The sequence below is a fragment of the Aquarana catesbeiana genome, linkage group LG10, assembly GCF_042186555.1.
Source record: "Aquarana catesbeiana isolate 2022-GZ linkage group LG10, ASM4218655v1, whole genome shotgun sequence".
NCBI lineage: Eukaryota > Metazoa > Chordata > Amphibia > Anura > Ranidae > Aquarana > Aquarana catesbeiana.
The window spans coordinates 16,237,748-16,257,830 of NC_133333.1; the positions used below are offsets into that span (position 1 = coordinate 16,237,748).

The 20,083-nt window shown below is 42.3% G+C and overlaps 1 protein-coding gene across 2 annotated transcripts in view; it reads left to right on the forward strand.

The window, feature by feature from the left end:
* LOC141110387 (beta-1,4-galactosyltransferase 3-like) overlaps positions 1-20,083 on the forward strand; it is a 163,677-nt gene that overhangs the window by 139,832 nt on the left and 3,762 nt on the right. For both annotated transcript variants that reach the window (XM_073601706.1, XM_073601707.1), the window contains exons 5-6: positions 834-956; positions 15,052-15,156. In XM_073601706.1, the coding sequence (XP_073457807.1) occupies positions 834-956; positions 15,052-15,156 (228 nt within the window). The remainder of the gene's footprint in view (positions 1-833; positions 957-15,051; positions 15,157-20,083) is intronic.

The following is a 20,083-nucleotide window of genomic DNA, read 5'->3' on the forward strand; positions in this document are numbered from 1 at the left end:
CATACCAGTTTTGGTTTAATCAAATGCTTTTAGGGGCAGAGGAGAGATCTGAGGTCTAATAGACCCCAGATGTCTCAGTAAAGAGTACCTGTTAACTGCCCATGTTAACACGAGGGATATTGTTCATCCCTTGTGATAGCAATAAAGTTGTTTAAAAAAAAAAAAAAAGAGAGCGTGTAATAGTAAATGGAAAAAAGAAAATTTTTAAAGCGCTCATGCGCAATGGCGAACGCACGCATTGATCCTGCAGTCATACCTAAATGGTGATTGAACCACACATGTGAGATATCGCCATCAAAGTGGCAATAATTGTAGCACCAAAGGCCTCCTGTGTGACTCTAAATTGCTAAACCTGTAAAGGCTTTTAAAGCGTTGCCTATGCGTAAAGAAATGTATGTAGTTTGTCGCCATTCCCTGGGCACGAGAGCCTTTTTAAAGCATGACATGTTCGGTATCTGTTTACTCGTCTTTTATATTTTACCAAAAACTGGGTTATATTGTGTTTATGTGCACTAAAATTCACTAAAGTGTATTTTTCCCCTAAAAATGTTTGTATCTGGGGCCTCTGCTTAAAAATATTAATAATGTTTGGGGGTTCTAAGCCATTTTTTAGTAATAAAATGCTGATTTTTTTTACATATATGTGGGAAGTCTCGGAATAGGTCTGGTCTTTAGGTGGTTCATTTTATTTAGTTTTAATTTTGTTTGGGCAGCTGGGGCGGGAAGTGTCAGGGAAGCCGTACTTCCAACTCTTCATGGAAGATCCGCTTTCAGATTTACATATAAACCTTATTTAAGTGCATGAGGTCACTCTTTTTCTCTCTCTCTTCCAGGTTGCCTTATAAATCCTATTTCGGGGGAGTCTCTGCACTCTCTCCTGAGCAGTACATGAAAATGAATGGCTTTCCCAACAACTACTGGGGCTGGGGCGGCGAGGACGACGACATCGCTGTCAGGTGAGTCCTGCACCTGTCACAATACAAAGCTCAGACGTGGCATTTGCTTTTTCTGCCGTCATCTCACTATGTCATGATTCGTCACGATGAGGAACTCCTGTGATTGTGCAATGCAGAGCTGAACCTTATCTGTGATTTCTACAGCTTTGTTTATCTAAACAGCAGTTCCACCTTTATGGCATATAAAGCCACATTTTTTTCATTGTTCCCTTTATAGTTCCTCTCACCTGTTTGCCTTACTCATCTTTTATGGCCTTTTTCTTGTCATCGCCAGATTCTGCAGGACTGCTGTCATTTTATAAAAATAGGAGTGAAAGTCCTGAATAGAACTGTACATCTACTGACTGTTTTATTATCATTTTAGAGGCGCCATCACTTCGCTGATTTAACCACATGACCTTCCGGAAGGTTTTACTCATTCATTCATTCACTCCCTTCATGACCAGAGAATATTTTGCTGTGTGGCACTGCACTACTTTAACTGACAATTGCGCAGTCACACAATGCTGTACCCAAAAAAAAAAAAAAAATGTATTTTTTTTCACACAAATAAAGCTTTCTTTTGGTGGTATTTGGTTACCACTGGGTTTTTTATTTTTTGCAATATAAAAAAGACTGAAAATAAAAAAAAACGCATATATATATGTGTATATGTGTATGTATGTGTATATATATATATATATATATATATATATATATATATATATATATATATATATATATATATATACACATACACACACACATATGTGTGTATGTATATATACACATGTATAAATATATATAAATATATGTGTAAATATAAATATATGTGTATGTATATATATATATATATATATATATGTGTATAAATATATATGTGTAAATATAAATATATATATATATATATATGTATGTATATATATATGTGTATGTATATATATGTGTGTGTATATATATATATATATATATATATATAATGTGTATGTGTATATATATATATATATATATATATATATATATATATATATATATATATATATATATATATATATATATATATTTATATTAAACAACAGAAAAGATAAATAAATGGGACTTTGTGTGAGGCATGTCACTGAATGGATACCTTATTCATATCATTTATAGAATTATTTATTAATTACAAATCATCATATTGCAAAAAGTGTCAATCTGTGATACAGGACACAATGTACTATGATACACTTGTATGAATATATAGTTGTTATACAAAATAAAATACAACATAGTGATACAGTTACATAAAAACTCTCATCCATTCATAAAAGTTCAATGAACATAAACAATAGCTCATGGTGAGCCAAACTTGTCTTGGCATCAGTTCGATGTATACTCGACCCATGTTTCAATGCTCATGCCAATCATCAGGAGTAAAATGCTCTGAAATTAACCGCTTGCCACCCGCCGGCTGTCATATGATGGCCAGGTGGCGCGGCTCTTGTTCTGGACGGGCGTCATATGATGTCCGTCCATTAAAACAGGGCCTGCGCGCGATCGTGTGCGCGCAGCCCTGTACCTTCGGTGGCGGCGTTTTACGGAGACACCGCTCGCCACCAAGGGGGGGGACAGCCATTGGGCATGGCTGTTTACCACGTGGTTGGCCGTGATGAAGTCACGGCCGATCACAGATGGTACCGCCCCACTTTGCACGGTGCATGCGCGCGAGCACGTCGGTGGCGGCGTGTTCCCGGGAACACTGCTCGTCACCGACGCTGGTAAACAGCCATTGGCCGGCGGCTGTTTACCACGTGATCGGCTGCGATCTTTTCACAGCCGATCTCTAAATGTAAACATAGAGCGGTAACGAGATGTTACCGGGTTTTCCTTCTCGCACATAGATAGTGTGTGAGAAGGAGATTGCTGTAACATCTCGTTACCACTTACAGTGTAAACCAACACACACTGATTGCCCCCCCCAAATAAAGAGGACCTGTCACCACCCATCAAAGCACCTGTTACAGTTCATCTGAGTACCTGTCACCTGCCCATCAGAGTACCTGTCTGCAGCTCATCAAGTTACCCGAGTACCTATCTGCAGCCCATGCCTCATAGAATATACGTTGAGGTGTTTGCTTTCCAAAATAGGGTAATTTTGTGGGTAATTCCACTGTTCTAGTGCTCAAGGACCTTCAAAAGTGTTATGGGTAGGAATGAAATGAGAGGTGTAATTTATGCTCCTAGAACGCCTGAAGGTGCTACTTCAATGTTGGGCCTCTGTATGTGGCCGGGCTGTGTAAAAGTGTCTCACGTGTGGTATAGCCATACTTGGGAAGAGTAGCAGAATGTATTTTTTTTGCTATATACATGCTACGTGTTAGAAATATCTTATAAATGGACAACTTTGTGTAAAAAAAAAAAAATGCATTTTCATTTTTTTCCCACATTTTCCAAAAACTTCTGGAAAAAAATAAACAGTTCAAAAGACTCATTATGCCTCATAGATTATACGTTGGGGTGTTTGCTTTCCAAAATGGGGTAATTTTGTGGGCAATTCCATTGTCAAAATTGTAATAGGTGGTTGAGAAATGAGATGTGTCGTTTATGCTCGTAGAACGCCTGAAGGTGCTACTTCAATGTTGGTCCTCTGTATGTGGCCAGGCTGTGTAAAAGTCTTACACATGTGGTATCACCATACTTGGGAAGAGTAGCAGAAGGTATTTTGGGGTGTAATTTGTGATATGCATATGCTGGTGTGAGAAATAATCTGATAATATGACAATTTTGTAAAAAAAAAAAAATCTTCATTTTGCAAAGAATTGTGGGAAAAAAATACAACTTAAAAGAACTAACCATGCTACTTACCTAACACCTTGGAATGTCTACTTTCTAAATAGGGGTCATTTGGGGGGTATTTGTACTTTCCTGACTTGTTAGTGTCTCAAGAATTGATACACCTGATGTACTGAAGGCCTGATCAGATGTGATCAATTTTCAGTAATTGGCACCATAGTTTGTAGACTCTATAACTTTCACAAAGACCAATTACTATACACTAATTTGGGTTATTTTTACCAAAACTATGTAGCAGTATAAATTCTGGCCAAAATTTATGAAGAAAAATTACTAATTTGCAAAATTTCTTAACAGAAACAAAAAAAAGGCATTTTTTTCACAAAATTTACAGTCTTTTTTTATTTATAGCACAAAAAATAAAAAACCCACCAGTGATTAAATACCGCCAAAAGAAAGCTCTATTTGTGTGAAAAAAAGGACACAAATTTCATATGAGTACAGTGTTGCATGACTGAGTAATTGTCATTCAAAGTGTGAGAGCGATGAAAGCTGAAAATTGGTCTGGGCGGGAAGGGGGTGTAAGTGCCCGGTATTGAGGTGATTAAATCAGTGATATCTATAAATATAGGGTACCATTTAAACGGAGAACAATCTCTGAAATTAAAGGTCTATGACGTACAATACGGCCTAATGGTGACTCCTAGCCTATGTCCAAGGGAAGACAGGGGACGGGTGATGATCTCTCCTGGGGCTGAGGTGAGAAATCCCATCCAGACCAGAGACAGCAGCCAGGAGAAGACCAGACGATCGTATCACCACCATGTGAATCTGGTGTGTGCCTAACAGTCCACACTGCTCTGCAAGGATATGAAGATGGAACCATGTGAAATGAATGTATTCATGAATGGGGAGAACCTATAACCTGTAAGTGAAGTGATGAATGGTGGTGATGTCTGCAGTGATATGAAGTGTGTTCGCTATCGGATCTACAGCCAGGGAAAATGTGTATACAATTATCCACAACGAATAAAACCAAAACCACCACGTAATGGTGGACTGTGAATGTGAAACTAAAATCAACCCAAAAAGTGTTGTAGTGGGTATGAGTGAAAGTCAATTACCTTGTGTGTGATTCTGTGGCCATAGACATGTCTGGAGTCCTGCTTGTGTGAACGGCTCATGTGAAATGGTCAGCTGGCCGACCCGAGCAGCTTAAATATCCCCGGTAAAGGGCGAGTCCTCACCAACATCAAGAAACTAGGTGGAAAGAGGGAATCTGCTCCATGCTCAGGTGTATGAACGCACTGAGCAGGGCATCCAATCATGATGCTGATGCATGGCCCCGCCCCCAACCTGTTTAGGGGGGTAGTGGGAGAAGGGGAGAGACTGATATGCATCGCAGCCCCGGGGTAAGAAAGTCATCCCATCCCCCTCCCTGGCAAGGGGGGCTCATCCAGGGCCAAAGGAAGTACACTATATTGTATCCTATATACTATGTCTAATACCGCTCTATTCCAGCAATAAAAGCCAGGGGGTATGAATATAGATATGTATGGTGATTTAAACGTTTTAAAGACAGGTGGCTCGTTACAAAAGAACCACACCTTAACAAAAATTAGTACTGCTCGTTCATATTAGCATTTCCTTTTGTAAACGAATTGTTGTTAAGGTGTGGCAGGTCGCTGGGAACGTGGGTGTCTTCCACCCTATTTGACAACATACAAATGTGACCTGACATGACCTGATTGTAGCAGTGACAACCCTCCATTCCCATTATGTACTAAACATATTACATATTAGGGATGGAGGCCTGCCACTGCTTTCCCAGCGACCTGCCACACCTTAATAACAGTTAACTTCTCATCCATATTAGCATTCCCCTTTGTAACGAGCCACCTGTCTTTAAATCACCATATATATCTATATTCATACACCCCCTGGCTTTTATTGCTGGAATAGAGAGGTATTAGACATAGTATATAGAGGTGTTTCTCAACTCCAGTCCTCAAGACGCCCCAACAGGTCATGTTTTCAGGATTTTCATTTTTGCACAGGGGATTTAATCAGTTTCACTGCCTTAGTAATTTCCACAGCTGTTTCATCCTGAGGGAAATCCTGAAAACATGACCTGTTGGTGCGCCTTGAGGACTGGAGTTGAGAAACACTGGTATATAGGATACAATATAGTGTACTTCCTTCGGCCCTGGATGAGCCCCCCTTGCCGGGGGGGGGGGGGGGGATGGCTTTCTTACCCCGGGGCTGCGATGCATGGCAATCTCCCCTTCCCCGACTAAACAGGTTGGGGGCGGGGCCATGCATCAGCATCATGATTGGATGCCCTGCTCAGTGCGTTCATACACCTGAGCATGGAGCAGATTCCCTCTTTCCACCTAGTTTCATGATGTTGGTGAGGACTCGCCCTTTACCGGGGATATTTAAGCTGCTCGGGTCGGCCAGCTGACCATTTCACATGAGCCGTTCACACAAGCAGGACTCCAGACATGTCTATGGCCACAGAATCACACACAAGGTAATTGACTTTCACTCATACCCACTACAACACTTTTTGGGTTGATTTTAGTTTCACATTCACAGTCCACCATTACGTGGTGGTTTTGGTTTTATTCGTTGTGGATAATTGTATACACATTTTCCCTGGCTGTAGTTCCGATAGCGAACACACTTCATATCACTGCAGACATCACCACCATTCATCACTTCACTTACAGGTTATAGGTTCTCCCCATTCATGAATACATTCATTTCACATGGTTCCATCTTCATATCCTTGCAGAGCAGTGTGGACTGTTAGGCACACACCAGATTCACATGGTGGTGATATGATTGTCTGGTCTTCACCTGGCTGCTGTCTCTGGTCTGGATGGGATTCCTCAACTCAGCCCCGGGGGGGGAGATCATCATCCCTGTCCCCTGTCTTCCCTTGGACATAGGCTGGGCGTCACCATTGGTCATAATTATTGTAAGTCATAGACCTTTATTTTCACAGATTGTTCTCCGTTTAAAGTGTATCCTATATTTATAGATATCATTGGTTTCATTTCAGAGCATTTTACTCCTGATGATTGGCATGAGCCACGAAACGTGTGTCCAGTATACATCCAACTGATGCCCACACAAGTTTGGCTCACCATGAGCAATTGTTTATGTTCATTGAACTTTTATGAATGGATGAGTGTTTTTATGTAACTGTATCACTATGTTGTATTTTATTCTGTATAATACCTATATAATCATACAAGTGTATCATAGTACATTGTGTCCTGTATCACAGATTGACACTTTTTGCAATATGATTTGTAATAAATAATTCTATGAATGATATGAATAAGGTATCCATTCAGTGACAAGCCTCACACAAAGTCCCATTTCTTTCTCTTTTCTGCTGTTTATTACATATTAGGGACGGAGGCTTGTCACTACTACGATCAGGTTGTATTAGTGTATATTTTATATATATATTTATTACAGGTACTTATATAGCACTGTCAATTGACACAGCACTGTACATAATATACATACATTGTGTAGTCACATCAGTCCCTGCCCTCGAGGAGCTTGCAATCTAAGGTACCTAACCCACATACATACAGTACACACACTAGGGCCAATATATATATATATATATATATATATATATATATATAAAATATAATTATATATTTCTTCATAAATATTGCTACTTGTCTGGTTAAAAAAAATAAAAAATCCTAATAAGTGTATATATTTGAATATGTATTTATAAAAGTTATAGCATTTACAAACTAAACTATGACATATATACTGGAGTTTACTCAGCTGTAGATGTGACATATAGTGGGACTGTAATATGGTGGCGGGCAATCTGGCGCTACCGGGTCACTATCTGGGTGTGTCACTAACTCACATTGCTGGTGACACTAATACACTGATCAGTGATAATACTAAACTAATGACACTGGTTGGGAAGGGGTTAAAAAAAAGGGGGTTAAATATATGTACCTAACCATTGTAATGTGTGCTGCTTTTACTTTTTTTCACCATGCTTTGCAGAGAAATTAAACCGCCAGATCTCTGCTCAGTGTACAGAGCTCTGTGTGTATGTAAACAAAGGGCTCTGTGCTGTGATTGGACACAGCAGGTCTCGGCCATAAATCATTGTGGGGGGGACCTGCTGACAAAATCCTGCGTGTCCAGCAAACCCAGAAGTCCCCCCCTCCCGATGTACAGGTACATACATGATCTGGCGGGGCTGTGCCTCTCTTAGTATAACTACTGTTGGCGGGCGGTGCAGTTAAAGTATAGAAATGCACAATGGAGAGCCAAACCATATGATGAAATGATCCAAGATGCTTGGTAATTCTTCATAATATGATGACATTAGACAGCCAACGCATTTCAGGGCTCAATACCCCTGCATCTACAAAACAAATATAAAATAAAAATTAAAGCTTGTCCATATAAATATAGAAGGATATGTAACTAGTCACTGATAAAAGTGCATAACTTAACCCCTTCCCGCCGAGTGTACGCAGATGTGCGTACTCGGCTTTCGGGGGTTATACTGGGATGATGCCCGCAGCTGCAGACATCATCCCGGTACTGTTTTTTTAGAGCGGGCGACCGGCTATCCAGGTATAACAACAGATGCGGCTAAAAGCCGCTCAGCTGTTATACCGAAGGAGCGGGAGGGGACCGCCCCCGCCGCTCTTACCGGACCTCCCGTTCCACCAGGAGGCCCGATCACCAATCTGCCGCCTGCGGCGGCTAGTGACAGTCTGGAACAAAGCCGTGAGCAGCTTCGTTCCAGCCACCTAATTGTAAACACGGAAGCAACGCCATGACGTCACTTCCCGTTTACTCGGCTGCCAATGGCGCCACTTTTAAAAAAATATACAGTATTCAGAATCACCGAAAATGACGATCTAAATACTTTGAAGTGCAAAGGAGAGATGGGGGGTCTTTTAGACCCTCCATCCCTCCATAAAGAGTACCTGTCACCACCTATTACTGTCACAAGGGATGTTTACATTCCTTGTGACAACAATAAAAGTGATCAAAATTTTTAAATATAAAAATAAATAAAAGAAAAATTTTTTTTAAAGCGCCCCCGTCCCCGCGAGCTCACGCAGCAAAGAAAACGCATACGGAAATCGCGCCGCATATGTAAACGGTGTTCAAATCACACATGTGAGGTATCGCCGCGATCATCAGAGCGAGAGCAATAATTCTAGCACTAGATCTCCTCTGTAACTCTAGCCTGGTAACTGTAAAAAAAAAAATTAAAGCGTCTCCTATGGAGATTTTTAGGTACTGTAGTTTGTCACCATTCCACGAGTGCGTGCAATTATGAAGTGTGACATGTTTGGTATCTATTTACTTGGCGTAACATCATCTTTCACATTATACAAAAAAATTGGGCTAACTTTACTGTTTGTTTTTTTTTTTAAATTCATGAAAGTGTCCCTTTTCCCAAAAAGTTGCGTTTAAAACACTACTGCACAAATACCGCGTGATTTAAAATATTGCAACAATCGCCATTTTATTCTCTAGATTCTCTGCTAAAAAATATATATATAATGTTTGGGGGTTCTCAGTAATTTTCTAGCAAAAAATACGGATTTTAACTTGTGAACACCAAATGTCAAAAATAGGCTTAGTCATGAAAGGGTTAAAGGAGAAGTATGGTCTTGTAAAAAAAAAAAAAAAAAAAAAAAAAAGCACAACCATACTCTCCTCCAGGCTGCAGCTTTCTCGGGTCCAGGAACAGAGTGGTCAGATGACCGCTGATTTGCTCAGTTCCCGGTCTGCTCAGCAGAGGGCAGTGACTGCTCCTCCAGCACTCACTGAGGAACGGGGCTGGGGAGGTGGTGGGTGCAGCTGTGTGCAGAGAGGCGGAGCCAGCTGTCATTCAAGTGGAGCCTTGTAAAGCCCGGAGCGGCTCTGCCACTTCAGCTGATAGAAGGCAAACAGCCTCTACCACCTGACTTTGGGGTCACAGGACAGGAAAGGGGCACTCCTATGATCACCAATGAGATGTACGGCCATAACAAGCATTTGCCCAGACTTCTCTTTTAATAACACGAATTGCAAACACAATGGAACAAAATTATCACATAACATTATTTTCTATTTCTATATATAGGTTTGTTAGTTTTCGGAAGAGAAAATAACACAAAAAAAAAAATGCCTGCGTAGGGTCTACTTAGTGCCAGAAGAATTATTTAGCAGAAGGAAGCGAGAGAGCTAATAAAAGAGGACAACCCAAAAGTCTAGCAGAAGTCTATACAGAGCGATCCTGTAAAAGAAGGGCGGCGTCCTCCTCCTGTGAACAGCGCAGAGATGACGGCTGCGATTGTCAGTGTTATGCGGTCATATTACAAACAACTTAATGAAGCTTGGACTCCTAATTGTTTGGTTTGGCGCTCGTTTCTGTGGTTTGAGTCACTTTCCCGGGTTGGTTGGAGCCACATGCGAGCCTCTTTACCCGAGTCACTGAGCTTATTGATGTTAACCTTTTGATTGTGCGAAGAAGTTTTGAAGCCTCTTCAGTATGTCTCTGTGGGCTTTTTTTTTTAGTTTTACCCCCCCCCCCCCAAGGGAGGATATCTAAATGCTAGAGGCTTTCTTGGTTGGCTGTCACAGTGGCCACTGACTGTGTAAACAATGATCAGAAGCTGTCGGTGACAGTGCGGTCACAGTGCAGGGGGGACGTTAAGCCCGGGTTCACACTATAGTGGACGCAGACATTGCATGCGATTCGCACTGCGGCGCCGATCACATGCGATGTCTGTGCAATGCGAGTTCAAGCATGTAGTATGTATATGGCTGAACTCGCATTGGACTCGCACAAAAAAAGGTGCAAGGACTTTATTTTTATTTTCCCCGTGCTGAAATCGGATCGCATGAGTGTTCCCACCCACGTGATCTGATTTCTGTCCGAAGCCACAGTTGGCACTGCGATCTGTGAACCGTTCTGGGGGTGGGGGGGTGTCATTAACTTTGTATTGACACCCGCAGCGGTTCGCAGAGGCGTTGGAATCACGCTGGTTCCCGTATCACATATGTGTGAACCCGAGCGCCCAGCATAGAACAGCTGTATACTGATATATATATATATATATATATATATATATATATATATATATATATATATATATATATATATATATATATATATGAATGTGCTTCTAACACAGAACAGCTGTATACAATATCTGTGACAGTGCAGGAGGCATTGAGTGAATGTGCTTCTAACACAGAACGGCTGTATGCCTAGATGTGACAGAACAGCATTAAAGCCCATCTCTAAGCTGTCACATATATATGAATACAGCTGGTGGCAGCAGGTTCACCACTTAAGGACCGAGCCATTTTCTGAGATTTGTTGTTTACAAGTTAAAAACTGTTTTGTTTTTTTTTTTTTGCTAGAAAATTACTTAGAACCCCATACATTATACTTTTTTTTTCCGAACATCCTAGAGAATAAAATGGCGGTTGTTGCAATACTTTCTGTCACACCGTATTTGCGCACTTTTTTTTTGGAACAAATACACTTTTTTTTTAATTAAAAAATAAGGGAACAGTAACGTTAGCCCATTTTTTGTTATATTCTGAAAGATAATGTTACGCCAAGTAAATTGATACCAAACATGTCACACTTCAAAATTGCGCCCCACGCGTGGAATGGCGACAAACTTTTACCCTTAAAAATCGCCATAGACAACGTTTAAAACATTCTACAGGTTGCATGTTTTGATTTACAGAGGAGGTCTAGGACTAGAATTATTGCTCTCGCTCTACCGATACCTCACATGTGTGGTTTGAACACTGTGTTCATATGCGGGCGCTACTCATGTATGCGTTCGCTTCCGCACGCGACCTCGGCGGGACGGGGCACGTTTAAATTTTTTTTTTTTTTTTTTTCCTATTTATTTTACCTTTTATTTTTACACTGTTCTTTTTTTCTTTTTTTTTTTTTTTTTTTTTTTTTTTTTAAATTGTGTCACTTTTATTCCTATTACAAGGAATGTAAACATCTCTTGTAATAGAAAAAAAAGCATGACAGGACCTCTTTAATGTGAGATCTGGGGTCAAAAAGACCTCAGATCTCATATTTACACTAAAATGCAATAAAAAAAAAAAAAAAAATGTCATTTGAAAAAATGAAAAAAAAAAATGGCGCCCTACAAGATCTATGGGCGGAAGTGATGTTTTGACGTCGCTTCTGCCCTGCAGTGGTATGGAGACAGGTGGGGGCCATCTTCCCCTCACTCTTCTCTATACCCAGGAAGGAGAAGGATCCGATCGCCTCCGCCGCTACCGATGGCTCAGGTAAGCGGCAGAGGGCACCAGAGAGCAGCGGGGGCCCTCTCCTGCCGCCGAAAAAAAAAATGATCTTGCGGCGAATCCGCTGCAGAGACCACTTTTATCGGAAAGCGGACTGCCCGCCGAAGAAGAGGATACCGGGGTAATGGCAGCTAGATGCTGCCATGACAAAGATATCCCTCTTCAAAGTCAGGACGTATATCGGCGTGCGGCGGTCTGTAAGTGGTTAAAATAAATTCTTAAACTAGCTGGTAATAATTGTAGACGAGGACAAGACCTGCAGTGGATTATTTATTTTTTTTACCTACTTGACCTCCGGAAGGTTTTACCCCCCTTCATGACCAGAGCAATTTTTGCAATACAGCACTGCGTTACTTTAACTGACAATTGCGCAGTCGTGCGATGTTGAACCCAAATAAATCAATGTCCTTTTTTTTCCCCCACAAATAGAGATTTCTTTTAGTGGTATTTGATCCCCTCTTCAGTTTTTATTTTTTTGCGCTATAAACAAAAAAAGAGCGACGATTTAAAAAAAAAAATATATATATATATATATATATATATATATATATTTCTTTCTGCTGTAAAACATGGCAAAAAAAAAAATCTAATTTCTTCATCAATTTAGGCCAATATGTATTCTGCTACATGTTCTTGGTAAAACAAATCCTAATAAGTGAATATTGATTTGCACAAAAGTTATAGCGTCTACAAATTAATGGATATTTTTGTTTGATTTTTTTTATATTATTAGTAATGGTGGCGATCAGCGGCTTATAGCAGGACTGCAATATTGCAGCGGACGAATCCGACACTAACTGACACTTTTTGGGGACCAGTGACACCAATACAGTGGTCAGCGCTAAAAAATATGCACTGTCACTGTACTAATGACACTGGCTGGGAAGGGATTAATCATCAGGGGCAATCAAAGGGTTAACGGTGTGCCTAGCCAGTGTTTTCTTACTGTGGGGGGAGGTGCTTGTACTATGGAAAGGCATGGATCCATGTTCCTGCTTTGCCGGAACACAGGATCCATGCTTTTCCTAATGACAGAACAGCAATCTGCCTTGTTTACATAAGCAGATTGTTGCCGTTCTGTCTGTGTACTGTCTAATCGGTGGGTGCTGGCAGACATCGAGTCCTCCGTACCCACGGCTGGGCTCCCACGCCCCAGACCCAGGAAGTGCCGGTGTTCTGCCGAGACCGTTCCACTCGGCGGATAAGGACCCCCTCTACTGCGCAGGCGCTGCGCCTGCGCAGTAGGATCCGGCGGAAATAGCCGAAGGGGAATAGGTCCAAATCAGCTGTAGACGGCGCCTGTAAGAGGGACGCTCGCCACGCTTCGGGCATGGTCTCGCTGCGCTCGGCTCTTTTAGATTCCCCCTCTAGGTCCACTTGGATGGTGGGGAAGGAACCTGGACCCAGAGTGCAGGCGCCGTGTACAGCTGATCGTGGATTTTTAGCTTCGGCTATCTCCGGCGGCTGTTACTAGTTGGTACTGCGCAGGCGCTGCGCCTGCGCAGTACAGGGGGGGAACTTATCCGCCGAAGGAACTTATTCGGCAAGACACCGGATCACTTACCAGATACATGACCTGGCACAGAGCGTCCGCCCTGCCACAGTATATCCGCAGTGGGCGGTCGGGAAGTGATTAATGCTCAAAGATGATCTTTAAAGCCCAATTTCCAGCTATTTTTTATATTTTAGTTTGGGTCCTCTGCCTGAATTTAAAAAAAAAAAAAAAAGGATCTTTGGCTGAAATAATCCCTTTCATTCCAGAGTTGTCCCCTGCAGTACATCATTTTAGCCACAAGATGTTCAACCTCAGTTCCCGGGTTGAATTGTGGCACTCAACCCATAATATTGAGTTGATGCTATAAAAGCGGACCGTCATGTGCCCACTTCCTATAGGGGGCATCACAACCACACCCTGAATTCACTGTGTAAGGCAGGCCATGCACCGTATGAATCTCGGCCGGTTCAGCAGGAACCACCGAGATTTACACCAGGTACGAGCAGGCTGAATGTACGAAGTTGGGATCAACTTGTGTACAACCAGACTGCCGGATTTTATGTGCGATTATCGCTAGCGGCTGGTATAGCTGCTAGCACTAATCACTGTTTTCTCCTGGCCGGGTCGGCTTCCTCCACCCATTCCCCACTGGGAGAACACAATGGCTTGGTAGCAAGGATTCCCCGCATCAACACGAACTGTGTTAATGGGGTAATCTAGCAAATTTGCAGTGTATGGCTGGTCTATGGATTTAGAGAGCTCTCTGCCTCACCTCAATATGGGGTGTTTTCATGTTAGTACAACAATCCCCCCCCCCCCCCCCCTGCTATTGTGTTCTGACAAGGGGGCGACGCCCCCCCCCCGATCACATATTTTACCCCATTCTATTGAACTGGCCAATGCTGCCTGATATTTGGCCCATTAGGATGCAGAGGGCTCTCTGCATTGTGTTGTATCAACCAAACATGAGGATCCTGCAGAATCACATGACCGTATACAAGCATACATAACATATATAAAATACATGGGGGAGGGGAACCTTAAGAGGAGGGAGGGGGTGCTGGTGGGCAAAGTGTAGCACCAGGCACTGGGCTTTCAGAAGTGAAGACAATGGGTAAAAGCCTTGTGAGCTGCCACACTAAGCCTAAATTAACCTAAAATAAACACAGGAGATATAACTATAATCAGCTGCCCGCACTTCCCCCCAGATGGTGATAATACAATCTATATAACACACTGTGCAGCGCTGAGAAATATGGAAATACTACTATAAAAATATATGAATCCAGTAAACACTATATATATATATATATAACATAAATGTCTAAAGCATAACAACATATAAACACTATAAATAAAAGTGCTCATGCTCCGTGATATTACACTCCGTCCTCAATGAGGTTATTAAATTAAACAACAACAGTCCATAGATATGAAAATAAAGATTTCAGAAGTGAAGACCTCGTTTAACGTGGATTTATTTTGTCTTGGATCTCACAGAGTTGCACTCAGCGGTCAGTTGATATCCCGACCATCAGTTCGTTATGGAAGATACAAAATGATAAAACACGGACACGACAAAGGCAACGAGCAAAACCCCAAACGGTAAGAAGAAGGGTTGAGCTGCGGGATGTGTCCCCCCCGGCAGATCACACACTTTCCTATGTACGTTCTGTAGATCCGGTTTTGTGCACACAGACGGGTTTCAGGGTCTTCCTGCTGAAATCACAGCCTCGGTCTGAGTGGTGTTGATCTATTGGAGGAAGCAGTGAAATGATTGTATAGTGTCATGTGACCCTCGCAGGTTCTGCACTGCGACCTCCCAAAAGGTCAGCCGGTTACTGAGGGGCCCTGTATGTTTAATGTCAGCGACTCCTGGGGCCACATAGTGTTATCGCTTCAACAGTCACCGGTCCTGACTGATCACAAGCTCAGAGAATGCATTAAGTTCAATGAAGGCTGTGAAGGTGAAATATGTTAATCTCTTCGTCCTCTACTTGTACCTTGTAATGCAAATCAGCACATGCAAGTCACACATCTGAATGCTTACTTACAGTTTAGAAAACTTTTATTTTAACCACTTTAATACCGGGCATTTTCACCCCCTTCCTGCCCAGGCCAGCTTTCAGCGCTGTCACACTTTGAATGACAATTGCGGTCATACAACACTGTACTCATATGAATTTTTATTATTTTTTTGAGACAGACAGAGCTTACTTTCGGTCCTATTTACCACGGGGTTTTTTATTTTTTGCTAAACCGAACATTTTGAAAAAGTGTTACGGCACTGATTGGCGTTTACATCAGTTTGTGCGTTTTATACACGTTGCAGATTCCTGCTCAGGAAAAATCTACACGTGATACCAATGTTGTGGTGTGAACAGGGCACATACAGAACAGTTGTTTTTTTTGTTTTTTTTTTGTTTTTTGTTTTTTGTGCCCTTGCAGAAAAACTGATGTCTCTGCACATGGTGGGAATGAAGTGTAAATGGCGCCCGTGCCAAGTGGCCAGCCTCCAGCGTTCACAGCGCTCACAGGTCAGCCAATCAGGTCAGCCCCAGAAACAAGAGGAGATCACTGGATTAGTGGGGTCTATTTCAGTGCTTTCCAGGTATGGTATATACAGGGTTAGAAATTTGTCCATATACCATACCTGGAATTTTTCTTGAAGGCACTCCTGTCACCAACTGGAAAACTGCAGCTGAGAGCGCAGAACATTCCATGTACTTATAGTGCTTACTTGCAGCATTGTTTTATTATTTCCTATATTTCTTCGTATTTATATAGCGCCAACACTATATACGGCACTGCTTTATTACATGCTGTACAGTCACATCAGTTCCTGCCCTCAAGGAGCTGACACTCTAAGGTCCCTAATTCACATACATACTAGGGCCAGTTTTGGACAGAAGCCAATTAACCTACCAGATTATCTTTGAAGCAGTGGCGGGTGGTGTTTTTTTGTTTGGGAGGGGTGGTGGTGTGGCAAACTGTCTGCCGGCACTTACCCCATCTAGGCAGGGGGCACATCATGGAAGCAGCGGGGATTGGGGCATTGGTTCCTGTGCCTCCTCCTCCCCTCCTACTAGGCATCCAATAGGATCGCCTGTCCTTTCAGCCAATTGGGTAACAGGTTATCAAACCTGCTTCCCGATTAAATGGGAGGAGGTTCAGTGTTGCAATATGAATGTTCATTCGCTGTTGTAACACCTGAAAAAGGGGTGACCAACCAATTTTAGGAAAGAGGGCCGTGCCACGTCCAATAATTTATAGAAACAAAACAAAGGGGTTCCCCTGGGTGGACTTTCCTGGCACTTGCAAGTGCCAGGAAAGTCCACCCAGGGGAACCCCTTTGTTTTGTTTCTGTTGTAACACCTGGGTGGGCTCATGGCGCAATGCCCAGCCCAGTGGGCCCACCCTATTTTGAAGCCTATTAGAGCCTCTGGCTCTAATCAGATGCTTCCAAAAAAAAAACCTGGCCGCTGTAATTAATGCACCTGGCATCCTGAAAGGGGCCTGACGCGTGAATAGGGGGAGTCAGCATGTGGATCATAGGGCATTAATTAGGATGTGGCGTCCGTTGATAGAGGAGGCGGCCCCTAATGGACGGGCCGCCACTGCTTTGGGGTGTGGAAGGAACCCCGAGTACTCGGTGGAAAGCCATGTTGCTCAGGCTGAAATATTCACCTTCAATTCAGAGTTGTCCCCTGCAGTACCTCTTCTCAGCCACAAGATGTCCTCAACATTTTTCATGTAGATTCTGATTCATGCATTGTTAGCCCCCCTTAACACAAAAAGAAACCCAAAGAATAAAAATGTGATTATTGTGAATATTGCAGTACTGGTGGCTGCATTGGTTTTATGCCTTTTTCTCACCTGGTGATCCTGCCAGTAGTACATTTCTTGTCCTAGAGTAGTGATGGAGAACCTTGGCACCCCAGATGTTTTGGAACTACATTTCCCATGATCCTCATGCACTCTGCAGTGGAGTTGAGGATCATGGGAAATGTAGTTCCAAAACATCTGGGGTGCCAAGGTTCGCCATCACTGTCCTCGGGGGATAATGCGTACTATATTGCATCTTTGGAGAAGCAGTGTTGTCACCTTGGACAAGACTATGGCTTCACCATAATATAGAAAAGGGGGAGGGGTTCTGCAGTCCTCCAAAAATAACTGGGGACAATGTAACTGATGAAAGTCAGCAGTTTATCAAGATTTCTGGCAGATGTAACAAACTACTTTTTAACGGTTTAGTGCCGGTTCACACAGGAGCAACCCGACAACGCGACTTTGCAAGGTGTATTTGGAGGCGACTTCAAGTTGCCTCCAAGACAGGTGACTTTGGCTGTGGCCAATCACAGAATAATCAGCTCTGGTGGGGGGAGGGGGGGGGGTTGCCTGGGTAAATGTGGGGAGTACCTGGGTAAATGATTTTCTTTTTTCCTGTAAAGTCGCTTCAATATAGATGGAGATCTGACTTGGAGGCGACTTCCATTGAAATCTATGGGTACAAGTTGCCTAGAAGTCGCCTTGAAGTAGTACAGGAACCTTTTCTGAGGTCGGAGCGACTTCAGTCGTGTGCATTAAGACGGCTCTCATTCACTTCAATGGAATTTTCTTATGTCCGGCGACTTGAGGTCTGACCAGTCGGATCCCAAGTCGCTGTGGTGTGAATCGGCACTTATTTAACATAATAAAAGGGAGTAAATAACGAGTTCATTGTCAGAGTTCACTTATGATAACGCTATGATGATGTGTGGCTACAGTGTGTGGATCAGGAGATGACGGATTAACCGGCTTACTGTAGCAGCATTTTTATCCCTGGCAGTTCTTTCCGCTGTGACTGTTCTGGCTTCATGCCTGTTAGGTAGACTCTGTCTATTGTTCTCTACTTAGACATTTGTTATATTTTCTAATAGGATTGCACTGAAACTGGTAGCGGTGCCAATACTGAGTATATGCACAAGTATCGGTACTCATGCAAAAGAACCGATACTTTCAGGCTCGGCTGTTTGAGCTGTCAGTGGGTCTCCCCAAAGTTAAAGTGATGTTCCACCTAAAAACAAAAAAAAAAAAAAATGCATGAATGTGCCTTAAAAAAAAAAAAAAAAAAATTGGAATTTTTTTTTTAACTCACCTCTAAATGGCTGTTGCTAGGGGGTCCCTCGTAGTCTGCCTCCTTCAGTGCCTGGGCTGGTGACATCACTTCCCCTCGGCGCAGGAAGGGCTCAGCTCTGCCCCCTCTCTCTTGTCAATCATCTGGGACACATTACAGATCCCCGATGACTAAGCGGCCAATCACGGCTCGCGGCGCCGCTCGCACATGCGCAGTGGGTGCCAGGCTGTGAAGCCACAGCTGGGCGCCCACAGTTGCAATGCCGGCGCCGCCGAGCGGAGGGGGAGATGAGCAGAGCTTCTATCCCCCACATCGCTGGACCCTGGGATGGGTAAGAGTCCGATTATTAAAAGTCAGCAGCTGCAGTATTTGTAGCTGCTGACTTTTAATTTTTTTTTTTTTTTTTTAAATGAGAACTCCTCTTTTAAATAAGTCCGGCAATTGGAGCTGTCAAAAAAAAAAAAAAAAAAGAAAGCAGCTGGCAACATTTATTACCAACATTGCTCAGCCCTGAAACACTAATATAAAAAGAAACATTGTTTCTTTTTGTATATTTCTGTTTCTTCATCTGCAGATCAAAGGGATGAAGAAATGTTCCTCTGATTAACCCCTTAATTTACTGTAGTCAGCCTTGATGAACTCCCTATTCTCCTCCATTTAATTATTATTTTTCTGCTTTTTTTCTTTTGTTCACATCTATTTTATAAACGATAAACATTTAAAACTTTTTTTTTTTGTTGTTTAGTTAGTGAATATTTTTACACATATATATTAACATATATTTACACATTTCACATTGAAAAAGAGCTAAATGTTAAAAAAAAAATCAATTCATTTAATTTGTAATTTTTAATGCTTTGTACCATTGCTGACAGCTGAAGTTAAAACAAAAACAGTTGCGGTCGGCATCGGTAATGGCGAGTACTAAAGAAGAAGTATTGGTATTCATACTCGTAAAAAAAAAATGGTATCGGTGCATCCCCAATGTCTAATACATGGAAGAAGGGACTCTCTGTTGATCTGATGTCACAATAATGATCAGCCATTAAACTCTTAAAATAAAACCAGGGATTTATTCAATGACACAAGTGTTAAAGAACATTCTAGACAGGTTGATCTAATGTTGCAATCAAACATTTCAAAACCTGTACAACCGCCGGGCTGTTCTGATGCAGTCACGGCACAAACCTGTCCTTGTGTAATGGGAAGGATTTGGACGTGGGTGACATTGGTAAAGTGTGGGGGAGGGGGGGTTTATGTCACTTAACTGTCTTGTATCCTTCATGCCCTCCCAACTGTTCTCATGTATACGGACGGGTTCTGCCCACACACTTTGCAGTGACTTGATACTGTGGCAAGCAATGGTGTTTCTGTGTTCCAGTTTCTGTACACATAGTATACAAGTACCGCTCAGTC